At 43.8% G+C, this 12,706-nt stretch overlaps 1 protein-coding gene across 7 annotated transcripts in view; it reads right to left on the bottom strand.

Moving 5' to 3' along the window:
* Nucleotides 1-12,706, bottom strand: part of LOC128590125 (UDP-glucuronosyltransferase 1A1) — a 264,050-nt gene that overhangs the window by 2,952 nt on the left and 248,392 nt on the right. For 6 of the 7 annotated variants that reach the window (XM_053597296.1, XM_053597297.1, XM_053597299.1 and 3 more), the window contains 3 exons: nt 1,411-1,542; nt 743-830; nt 239-458 (listed from right to left, as the gene is read on the bottom strand). In XM_053597296.1, the coding sequence (XP_053453271.1) occupies nt 239-458; nt 743-830; nt 1,411-1,542 (440 nt within the window). Of the gene's footprint in view, nt 1-238; nt 459-742; nt 831-1,410; nt 1,543-7,572; nt 8,484-12,706 lie in introns of those variants that run through there. The other variant, XM_053597302.1, reaches the window with a different exon arrangement.

Raw genomic sequence — 12,706 nt, 5'->3', positions numbered from 1 at the left:
GTGACTTTTTTTCCATAAGTTGGAGTTTTAAACCTACCAGGGAAATAAAATTAAAAATAATTCTATCATAAACTATGTAGGATTTAAAGGATCCTTTTATAAAGAGAATAATAATCATAATTCCCAAATTATATTAGTAATAAGTATAGATTTTTAGAGATTTGTTTTCCTAGTTGAGTGTTTTGTTGACAGCTATGGCCAAAGCAGAGGAAGTTTCCCTCCCCATCTTCTCTCCTACCTTTTGTCATTGATGACTGTTTTTAGGGCATTTTCTAAATCTGCAGAAGTCATGTCAAGAACATTCAGGGTCACACCAGCTCCCCTGGTCTCCATGCGCTTTGCATTGTCCATCTGATCACCAAACAGGGGCATCATCACCATGGGCACACCGTTGCATATTCCCTCATAAATACCGTGGGAGCCAGAGTGGGTGATAAAGGCGCGAGTCTTTGGGTGACCTGAGATGCAAAATGGAGAGGATGCCAATGGTCAAGTCACTGAGTTTCAGTATGACATCATCTAGGTTCTGAAAGTATTGTAAGGACCAAGTATTATCTACATTTGGCTCTTGCAGAAATCTGCAGAAGAAACTGGGGGTAGGATACCCTGCTAGATCAAAGGCAATGTAAGGTACATTGGCCATAACGTTTTCCAGCTAAGCAATCCTTCAGAATAGTGGTGCCTAAGTCATTTTCTTAATTTAACCCAGGTTTGAACTAATTATCAAATCCTCCCAACATACCAAGCAGGTCATTTTGGGGTAACCACTTGACAAGTATCGTATTTTTCGCAAGATTGGATGGTCGACTTCCAGTGTAGCGCCACAGGACCTGGGGGGGGGGGGCAAAAGAACAGCATTTAAGGAAAGAGCATAATATAATTCAAAAAAGAAAATATGCTATAGTAGCTAAAAAGCGGGTCCTCTGCATAAACATATCCTCTACACAGCCGGGAGGGTTAATCGCTGAGAAGCTCCTGGCACCTGGCAGCATCTGGGGTCTTGTTCTGGAGGCCTGAGCCATGCACTTTGGATTTTTTCACCTTGTCTGCACTTCCAAGGAAAGTTGATTTAATAAAATGAGTGGGTGCAGAACTATGAAAGCAGAAATATAAGCAATAAATTCAGCACCCTAACCAACAGGTTTTTGGAGAAATATCCCTATTTGGTATGAAGACCCAATTTTCTGTTTAGTCTCTTAGAGAAAATGAAGCTTCCAAGATAGGTGGACCACAGTTTAACAGAATATTTTGAGAGTTAGGTCGCAAAAGAAAGAAGTTTGGCTTAGCTGGGAAGTGGCAGAGGAGACCCAATCTACGGCACTGGCACATTGAACTAATGGAGATACCAGAGGCCTGAGGTTGGGGCTCCTGTGAATGTGGGTGTGAAGGAGTAGAACAGAATCTTCTTACTGTCTGAGGTATTTTTCCCAAAGCATCAGCAATTTCCATAGCCTTCTGCTCTGGAATCTCTGAGACCATTGATCCCAAAGAGAAGACCACAATCCCATGTTCTCCAGAGGCGTTTACGTAAGCTTCAAATTCCTAGAGCCAGAAGAGAAATTTCCAGTTAATTTTTTCTCATCTTCTTGGGTGACTATAAACATTAAACTATGAATGAGATGTCTTCCTCTTAACATGAACAAAGGTGTGTTTGTGTGTGTACGTGTGAGATAGAATACAAAATTATCAGTGTGTCAGTTTTATAGTATTTCTCCCTCCCTTACTCCCTTCCTAGGGGGGCAGGCCTGTTGCTTACGGGGTTTTCTGTTCTTCTCTGAGGTGCAGAATCCAGGCGCTATGCCAATTTTCCAAAATGAAAGCATACCCTGTTTCCCCGAAAATAAGACAGTGTCTTATATAAGATGCGCTAGGTCTTATTTTCAGGGGATGTCTTATCTTTCCTGTGAGTAGGTCTTATTTTCGGAGGATGTCTTATTTTCGAGGAAACAGGGTAGATGTATTCGTGTACATGCACAGACACGAGCAGGACATAAACACGGCCATCCTTTCCCAACTGTACATTATTAGTGATCTAATTATCACCTCTCTAGAGTCTCCCAAATGGTCTTACATGATTCCAAAAAATACCCAGAGCACTAATAGAATCATATGATGTAGTAGGGTTTGCTCAGAACTGAGGTGTTCCCTGGGGACTTTCCGTCCTATACCCTGAACAGTTCCGAGCAAACCAGGACATCAGCCTCCTAGAGGTGACACACAGGAGACTTGTGACAGGGCTCAGCAAGCACAATCTGAACAGCAGGACTTCTGCCAGGCTGGACTCGGGACATGACCGGCAAAGCCCGAGTGTCCCCTGAGGTGAGCCTGCTCTCCCGTTCACCTTGGCAGGCCCCCATTCCCCTCGAGTCCCCTGACCCACAGTGGCAGTGTCACTGGGCCCATGTGAAAGGTCAGGGAGGCCAGTGTTATCCTCTTCACCCCCATGTGGCAGTTTTGGTTTGTGGCAAGAGCATCCAGAGGATGGTTTTTCTTGAGGTCCTTCTTCCCTGGGGCCCACGGCATACTCCCTTGCCCCCTCCCTCCTTCCTGGGGAGACACAGCTCACTTCCAAGTGCTTTCTAAACTCTTCTTACTGAGTAACTGCAGGTGGCTTTTACTTAAACTTACTAGGACCCTTGCCAGGGAACTGGCTCTTACATGTAACCTCGTCTGGAAAGCGCAGAGTCTAATTTGCCCTTTCTTGCTCACACTCCCACACCCACTCAGCAACCAGCCAACAAGATTCACACAAAATTGAACCCACAGGCCCATAAACATTCAAAGATAAACAGTGGGTGTTGCTGAAATTTAAATGGATGAAAGTTCGTCTACAGATCTACGCAGGGCAAACTGCCAGACGCCTTATCATAGCCAGCTCTTACACAATGTGGTAAAGGTGTGGTTCATCCCTTACTTGGCAAAATGTCCCCTAAACCTCACCCCAAATTCACAGCCCCTGGAATGGCCAAAGAGTGAAGCAAGGTATTGACAGGAAATAGCCCTCGGTTCCCCATCACTGGTCCTCTTCCAAAGTAAGGGGACCTCCCGAGTGAAAGGATTTCCCTACCCTGATGAAACTTCCCCACCCAAGATGAGACCTTTAAAATAGCTCCTAAGTTTTACTGTGAGTTTATTAGTATTTTTAGTTCTGGATTTTTATTAGATTTTCCCTTCCCAAACATCTTTTGTTTTTCCAGAATCCTCATTTAGCACTTAGCACACTGGGCAGCTGCCACTTCATCATCATGTGTTACAAGTCACCCACACATGTTTCAACCTTCCCCACTCCCAAGATTTCACCTCCTCACCATTTGGAAGTCCTCTCTGGCCTTCTATGTGGCTATTTTTCTTGGGCCTAAAGTGTGGCTATTGTCTCTGAATCGCTGCTGTCCACAAGGATGGTCTCTCACCCTGACGGGAATAACATCTTGGAATTCTTGAGTTCCATTCCTTTTCTCCCAGTGTTGTTCTACTGCCTTTTTCTTTTAGACACACCAAAGACATGTCCGATGCCAGGTCATGCTTTCTCTATGGACCTTCTTCATGGAATAAATATTTTGTCTTTATTCTTGAAGTACAGGACTTTTACCAAGAGTGTTGACACTAGAACAATCCCTACTGGGGGAACAGAACTGCAGAGTAGCTTTATAATTAACACAGGAGAAAGAAAATAAACAGTAACTTGACCAACCAGCAACAGTCAGGAAAAGGGAAATGGCAAAGTAAACCAAAAAATAAATTGGCAGCTTTACAATCAGATACACCAATTGCTAGATTCAAACAGGCAAAATGTATGCGTTAAAGCAATCTTTTTTAGATTAAAAATATTCAAATTAAAAATATCAGCCCTGTGACAGGCACGTCGGCTCACTCCTATAATCACAGTGACTCCAGAGGCTGAGACAGGAGGATGGCCTGAGGCCAAGGAGTTCAATATCAGCCTGGGCAACATAGTGAGACCCCACCTTAGGTCTCCCAGGTGTGGCTTAGGTGGCCCAGTTACTCAGGAGGTTGAGGTGGGAAGAATCTTGAGCTCAGGAGGTCAAGGATGCAGTGAGATGTGGTCAGGCCACTGCACTCCGGCCTGGGTGACAGATTAAGATCCCATCTCAAAAACGCAAACCAAAACAAACAAAAACGCACCTCCATGTTTTTTAAAAAGATAAAAAAGAAAGCTTGAGGAGAGGGACAGGAAGGGGACACTGAAGACATACTAGAGATATGTAAATAAAAATAATACGCGGAGCCAGGCACGGTGGCTCACACGTGTGATCCCAGCATTGTGGATTGCCAGGCAGGTAGATTGCCAGAGCTCAGGAATTTGAGACCAGCCTGAGCAAGAGCAAGACCCTATCTCTACTGAAAATATGAAAACTAGCTGGGCATTATGGTGGGTGCCTGTAGTCTCAGCTACTCAGGAGGCTGAGGCAGGAAGATCACTTCACCGCGACACTTTAGCCTGAGCAACAGAGTAAGACTCTGTCTCAAGAAAACAACAAAACAAAGTCATGGTGATATTAATGCCAAAAAAGTGGAATTTCAGATTAAAATATTAAGTAAAATTAAATGCTACTGTTAGGTATTATAATGATATTTTCACACCTAAGCCTGATTGCACCAAACAAGGCAGAAACCAATACATAGTCGATATAATTCACCACTTAAACAAATCTATAGGGGAGGGGTATGAGTGTATCAATAAATGCCAGAAAGGTAGTTGATAACATTCAGCAGCCTCTCCTATGTAAAGAAGAAAATAATTTAAATAAATAAATACTAGGTGCCAGGAAACAATGGCAAGCATAATACAAAATGATGAAATAAAAATCAATTTCCATTAAAATCAACAGCAAGACAGGAATCCTTCCTACCAACTATTTTTAGAGATTCTAGTGAATTCAGTAGCACTCCTACACATATTTGGCATGGAATTTAGACCAGAAGCAGCCAAAATTCCTTTATCAGCAAATGACTGCGTGTTAGATTTGTTTTTAAAGTATGAAAATTAGTATTTTGGTAAGATGGCTGAATATAATCAACTAGATATAGAAACAGAAAAAAATGACACATTTTCCAAAACTATGAAACACTTAAAAAAATATGAATAAGAAAAAAACAGAAAAATGCTAAGAAAACCACAAAATGTATGGTATTTGCTAAGACAGTGTGTGAAGTCACAACAACAAAAAAGCCCAGAAATACAAATTTTAAGTTTCCTCTGTGGTAAACTAGATTAGATGGCTTGCAGAATAAACTTGGGTACACAAATACCCTGAAATATCATAAAATACTCTGAAATACAATTTTGTAGTTAAAAAAATAAAATAAGTATAATATTTGGAACTGGAGGGATACATGTGACACTGTGTAGAAAAAGCAACACAAACATTCTATGTGCATTACAAACGTTTGTACATGACTATAAAAGTAGGAAGAACTGCTGGGGATTACTATCTCTCCATTAACTAGTTCCCAGTTCACACCATAATCTTCTTTTATTCATTTAACAAACATTTGGTGATGACTACCATATGCCTTTGGTGCTGGCATTTAAGGATCACCGAGCATGGGCAGACCCACTGGGAGGTATCGAGGCTGCAGCACATGGCAGATGTGACCAACACAAAGTCACACATGCCCCCACGCAGCTTGTGACATGAAGCAGATGATGAGCAATGACTGTGGCACCTGATGTGCTGTGATAGCCACTGCGCAGAATGCCGTGTTTGAGGGGACAGCTCTACCAGACAGTGACACTTAAGCTGACCCCCAAAATGAGAAGACATGTAATAAATTCAGGGAGCAGAATCGCAGTTGGAAGGGACAGCATGGGAGAGATTTTGGAATGTCCCAGGGACAGACGGAAGGCCAGCGTGGCGGGGGCATGTCCATGCAGATGAGTAACTGGAAGCTCCCTCACACGCGCATGTCTCCAAAGTTTTCAATTTCCAGATGAATGGGAAACACAGTTGTTTTCTTTTGGATCCTTCACAATGATGCCAAAAGTCTCTCTCGAATGCCTTCCTGATTTAGACATGCTGCCTATATTTCTCTTCTTTGATCTGAGATGTGCCTTTTGTTTGACAACCCTTTGCCTATTTCTTTTCCTCTCTGTGAAAGAGAATTATTAATGGTTTTCTACACTGCTAGGTCTTCTCATCTTGCTTTCATTTCTTTATTTTTATTTTTTCCAGACAGAGTCTCACTCTGTTGCCCTGGGCTAGAGTGCCACGGCATCAGCCTAGTTCACAGCAACCTCAAACTTCTGGGTGCAAACCATCCTCCTGCCTCAATCTCCCCAGTAGCTGGGACCACTCTACCCATCTAATTTTTCTATTTTTAGTAGAGAAGAAAATAATTTAAATAAATAAATCCCTTAGTAGAGATAGGGTCTCACTCTTGCTCAGGCTAGACTCGAATTTATGAACTCAAGAGACCCTCCCACCTCAGCCACTCAGAGTGCTATAGAAAATCAATAACACTTTCTTCTTTTTTAACCAGACCACCTTATCCAACAAACCATCAGAATCTTAGAGCCAGGAGATCTTGGAGGATCATCACATCTCTCCCACCTTATGGATGAGGACTCAGCCGCACAGAATCTGATCACACGGCAGTGGGGTGCAGACATTACCCTGGTACCTCACTTCTCACTTGTTCTTTCTGCTGCCACCAAACTTCTCTTTGCCATGACAATTGAATGATTGTTTAAAACATGAACCACATGGGAGGCATACTGGAAATAAGATCCAGTGCTCTCCAAGGGTTATAACAGCCCCTTAGCAGGAGCCAGATTCAGCATCTGAACAGTGCTTGGCCACTGGAAGATCTCAGCCAATCTCCAGAGAATAAGTGAGTGAACACCCACTAAAATGTCAACACTTCAGTAACCCTCCCTGTGCAGGAGCCTCTCCTATTATTCTCTATCATGTCTGCTGTGATTTAGAAAAGGATGTGAATGTTATCTTTCCATATTTTAAATGATATAGGAAAAAAATTAACATCTTAGCATTTCAGGGACTTTTGGCCCAATGTCAGAACCTGACTGGTGATTCCATTACAGGAGAATGGACAGCAGCCTCTAGCTTCCTATTAGAACAACTAGAAACTGGAGCTTTGTGGGCCAGGCCCACAAAGGCAACTTTTCTTGCCCAAATTTATAGATGTCAAAAAACTATTTCATCAGTCATGAACTTTGTATGCCCAGCCCAATGCAGGGCAAGGAGCATGCCACACAGTTTTCTGCACCATGCCCCAAACCCAGAACACCGTGCTCCTGGCATTTAACACTTGTTGCTTCTAAATGATTACTACCCATAGGAGCACACAGAATAAAATGCCCAAAGCATCCTTTCCCAAAATCTTGGATGCAAAGAGATAATCCAGAAGATGATGCCAAAGACAGAGAAGCTCAGGCTTAGGAGACTTGTGAATTAAAAATGAACAAAAGGAGGCATTTTAAACAATCTCAGCATGCTCGTTCAGCATGTCTCTCAGGCTGGTTCATCCGTCCAAAGGACTATATTTGTGAGAATATAGATAGATATGTAAATGTTCCCCTCAAATACACACCTGGGAGATTGGGTTTTTGTCAAGGCAATTGATCCCACCAATAAAAACCATATTGGGCATGATGGGTCTGGGGTAATCATTCACAAAGTCATTTCTCAACAGCCAGATAGATGCAGAGCTCAAAAGGTCCTGGACCGTCACATCTCTCTGAAGGAATTCTGAGGCAAGTAGTGCATATGGAGAATAAACCACACTGCACAGAAAGTTCTCCGTCAAGGCAAAGAGCATGTTCTTCACCCTCTGCAGGAAGGTCATGCAGTCTAAGTTAAAGGACAAACGCCTGGGCACGTAGGACGACGGGTTGGGACACTGGGTAGCCTGAAAGTCCAGGCTGCACGGCAGTGAATTCAAGAAGAATACGGTAGGCAGAGCCAGGTACTGAGCCACGATGGGGCCGCAGGGAAGGAAGGGGTCTGTCAACATGATGTCGAAATGGCTTTCTGCCAGGGAGGCCATGAGCTCCTTGTTGTGCAGTAAGTAGGAACAGCCAGACAGAAGCAGGGCAGAGTTATTTTGGACTTTCTTATATGTTTTGATCACACGCTGAAGGAAAGGCTTGTTCTCAAAGACGTTATGCCCAAGACCCACAAAAGCTGCATCCAAGTCCTCCCTTCCGTATGGCACAGGGTACCTCTGCAAGGTGTAAGATGCTCCTTCCTTGATGTGCACTGAGGCCTCCGGTGCCAGGACTACTATTTCATGTCCCCTCTGCTGCAGCTGCTGGATGACCCCAAGCATGCTCAGCCAGTGGCTGCCGTCCACTGGGACCAACAACACCTTCCCAGCATGAGACACGGGGGTGCTGAGCGCGCAGAGCAGCAGGCCCAGGAAAAGCGCGTGGCAGCCCTGAGGCCCCGCAGCCATGGCACCTTTGCTCCCCGCAGAGGTTCGGGTTCACCCTCTCCTACTTAAATGTCACAGGAACCAATCTATGCACCAAGTTAATGTTTGATGTGTCACGTGATTAGAGTGCAAAGACAGAGCAGGAAGTTCACTGTCAGAGATAAAGTGGGTGGAGCTTTACTGGGTTTCTGAATAGGCAACCGCCGGGACCTGGCTGGAATTCCTTCCTCAGGTCACGTTTTTGAGTGAACATAGAAAGCCAAGAACTTCTAGCACTTCTGAATTCTTTGAATTAGTATTTCCATGGACCAAGAGACAGTACCAGAGAGGAGAAAGGACTATTGTAAGGGACCCAGACATCACCTTCTACCCCCATTTTACCCGCAGTGGGCTCTTCAGGCAGATCTAGAAACCGAGTGGACCAGGCACATGAATGAGAGAAAAGCAGACGCATTTTATTAGTTTTCCATGAATTCTGAAGTGGAGGCCAAAATAAATGCTTTATACACGTTAGATAAAGAACAATAAATCTAAGAAGAAATGACAGGACATGGAAAATCTCGCTAAGGGCAGTAAATTTTCTAGGGTAGTAACTAGGAAGAAAGGGTAAGGGTGTGTCATTAACTTTGTTAGTGGGGGCCCATTGCAGCCTCTAATTCCAAGCCTTTGGTGATAAGAGCTGTTTTCTCACCCCTGTGCAGGGAGGGTACCCCTCCCAGAAGTATCTTTGTGGCTTGGTCTTCCTGAAACTATAATTTCTCCAATGTTTTCAACTCCAGATAGCCCATATCCCAATCTGGCACATTTTGAAATGGCACCTCCTTCACTATGCAGTGACAAGTTAGACTTCCTTCTCAGAAATGAAACTGAACGATTTTTAGAAAGCCCTTTAGAAAGAAAAGAACGGGATGTCACAACCCCGCCTTTGGCTCGCGGAAGACATCAGGAATGTCTTTCCCCAAAGTTCCCTCAGGACTCAGCCTGGCCACTTGCATTCCTTTTTGATCCATTTCTTCCCAGTGCACAGTCTCAATGCTGCAGCAGAGCCCACCGCAGGGGGGTCTCCAGCCCTCGGAGTTCCCACTCCATTAAGAGAAACACACAATTTAAAGGCATACACAGGGACTTGAGAGTGTGAGCCAAGCCAAGAAGGAAATGAAGGTGGGAGAGGGACGGGGACATCTGGGGCTGGAGATGTCTGGAAAGGGAGACACAGTGAGTACATGTACACAGATGGCTTCCCCAAAGACCAGTCTGTAATCACTCAGAGAATTCTCTAAATGGGAAACCAAATAGATAAGCAAACTTAAGTTGAACTATACTCATCACACTGGCCCAACATGCATGAGAAATAAGACACTTTGGGAAGTTCTGACAATCAAGAGAAAAGCAAAGGAGAGAGGTGAACAAAAACAAAGAAAATGATACAAATTTGTACTTACTGAGTGTGTGCTGTGTGCCAGGTATTGCACTAAGCACTTTGCAACACATCTTGTGTAATCCCTTAGAACTGCCCTGCAAAAGCAGATACTGTTTTTCCCATTTTACAAACAAAGACACAGAGGCTTGGAGACTAACTGAAGGAGGTGAGCCCCAGCACCTGGTTGGCCATACCTAGAAGCCCTGCTCTTAACAAGTCCCCGGGCCCTCTAGTAATACCCAGATAATAGTATGCAAACCCCTGGTTGAAATTTACAGTCAGAAGTTAGAAGTAAAACCATCATCCCCATAGTCATTATCCCGTCAAAATAAGTGGAGAGAAGACAATGGCTGGACTTCAAGGCCAAGGAGAATGTGTTCATATGGCAATGCCCAGCACCAACAGGTACACCCAGAAGACTGAGTGAAGGATCAGGGAATGAGTATGATAACTAATGTCCAGAAATGTCCTCTCTTGAAGAAAGGGCAAACCAGAGTGTAGGCAGAGCTGAACATTTCACACTTTTCTTTTGGGATCCACTGTGTTCTATACAATCCCAGGATGAAAGCACAGAACCCAACATTTTCACCACACAAGTTATTGGCCACCCACACTTCAGGATGTGCTTGGAGAGTCAGGGAGAAAATGCTAACTGGCAAGGTTTGGTGTCCTATGGGACATATCAACAGGTACTTAAAAGTGCCCTCTCATTCTGCCAATAAGAGCATGTACTTAGAGGCCCCTTTCCTTGGACCACCATCCTTCCTTAGTAGCCCTCCAGGGTTGCATGTGATTCTGTATGGACGTGCACACACATAAGCACACACACCTGTGCACACTTATATGCTCTGAAGTTCCTAACCAAGCACTCTTCACGCTTTAAGATTCTGGTGAGCAGAAAAGGCGTAGCAATGCTTTTACTCTTTGTTGCATCTTTATCTGCAATTCTGAAATTCACAGTCCAATTTAAACTTCAAGGATGATAATACTTTCAAAGTCCTAATGTCATGAAAGTTTATCTGCAGATTATAGGGAGTAAAGGGGCTGTAAACACATACAATTACCCTGGCATGATTTTATGACTTTCCCACATCACGCAGAGCCTCCAAGCTTTTTGAGGCTGCTGTATACCTAGATGGTTTGGGGCCACAACTCTGCCCCTGACCAGGGAATGTTATTTACTAATCTGAAAAGCAGACCATCCATATTCTCTCTCATGCATTCCAACTGAGAACCATTACTATGCAATCCAAGAAATCTCTTCCTCGGACCACAGCAGAGCCGACATCCAAAATCCAATGCTAATTCCTTTGTTCACCAAATACGTAGGTAATCTATGCTAGGAGCTGGGGCCAGAAAGCCACATTAGAAATAGTCCCTGACTTCAAGGAAGGGTCCAATAGACAGAGACAGACTCACAACCAGGTAATTGTAAGGCAGAGTGAGGGTGAAGTATGCTCTGGTGGTGGAGGAGTCAAAGACCAGGGCAGCAACACAATCTTGCTTTCGGGCTACAGAGTATCTGCACAAGCATTCCCAAATCCCATTAGAAGCCAGAAGTTAATAGACTACCACTCCACATACCTTTAGCTCCTCTAATCAGGTCAGAATGGAGGGGATTGCTACTAAGCCAAAGGACCAACATAAACATATTTGTTGCCCAGTGGACCATCTACAGGACCCTCCAGAGGAAACAAAGCCATCTTCCTCGAATCTCCGAAGCATTTTATTCTATTCTGCCTTGTAGCCTTCAGCAGTTTGCATATCTGTCCTTGCCACTAAACTATAGATATATACTATACATATATTACTTACAAAGTTCTGTATATAGATATATACTATACATATATTACTTACAGACAAATTTCAAATCATCCTGTCACTCAGAAGCCAGTCCATGATTTTGCAGACAGTAAGCACTCAGGAAATGTTTCTCTATAGGTATGACTTCTCCTCTCTTTGTTCTAAGCCCCATATCCAAGCAAGCAAGAGTTAAATCTAAATATCTTTCAGACTCAGCTGCCACCAGCCTATTTCAGGGCCCCCGCCTCCAGAACCCCCAAGCCCTTGTGTCCCTTCTGAATCACTGCATTGGCTGCCCCCCTGCACTGCCCCACCCCACCACCACTTCTGGAATCTTGGTCAACAGCTCCCTGGGGCCCAGAAAAAGATTCAGACTCCTCAGCATTCCCCAGAGGCCTCCTGAAAGGGACCCCAGCCCATCTGTCCAAGCTCATCCCTCCTCTCTAGCCTCCTGGTTGAGCTGTCCCTCAGTCCTCTACCTGCCAGCCATTTGGGGTCACTTGCCCTTCCCAACACTTGCTTTGTATGTTCCCAAGTTGCTTTGATCACACTGAACACTACTCTTAATTTCCTTACTACTTTATTGTGTGCTCACCAAGTGCCAAGTCCAAGGCTTCAAGTTCACTAGAGGCAATATAAAGTCTGCAATTTGTTCTGGTGAGATAACATATCCCCTTAGACCTATTATCCTTTATGATGAAATCGTAGAATTTCATTAGCCAGTCATTTCCCCTCAGAACTCAGTGATCTTGATCGGTGTATTGCCTCACAATTTATCAAAGAAAAGAATATCATGTCACAGACAGAATAGGGGGAGGTAGGGAGAATGCAGATGTCAAGACACACCAAAGAAAATCAAGGTCATGAGATGATACAGCAGTTTTAGTAGAAATGAATTACTGCATCCCAAGTTTACCCAGAAATATAAACGTGTCACACAAGTTGTAACGATTTTGATATAGTGCACAGTACTTTCTTTCTTTTTCCCTGAGAGGATCTAAAAACAGGATGGAATTTCTCCAAGCAGTGAAGAAAAATGAGTAACAAGTATAATTTGCTCTCTGTATC

The sequence above is a fragment of the Nycticebus coucang genome, chromosome 7 (genome assembly GCF_027406575.1).
Source record: "Nycticebus coucang isolate mNycCou1 chromosome 7, mNycCou1.pri, whole genome shotgun sequence".
Classification (NCBI taxonomy): domain Eukaryota; kingdom Metazoa; phylum Chordata; class Mammalia; order Primates; family Lorisidae; genus Nycticebus; species Nycticebus coucang.
The sequence above is the reverse complement of the archived record's forward strand: the minus strand, read 5'-3'. Positions and strand labels throughout refer to the sequence as shown.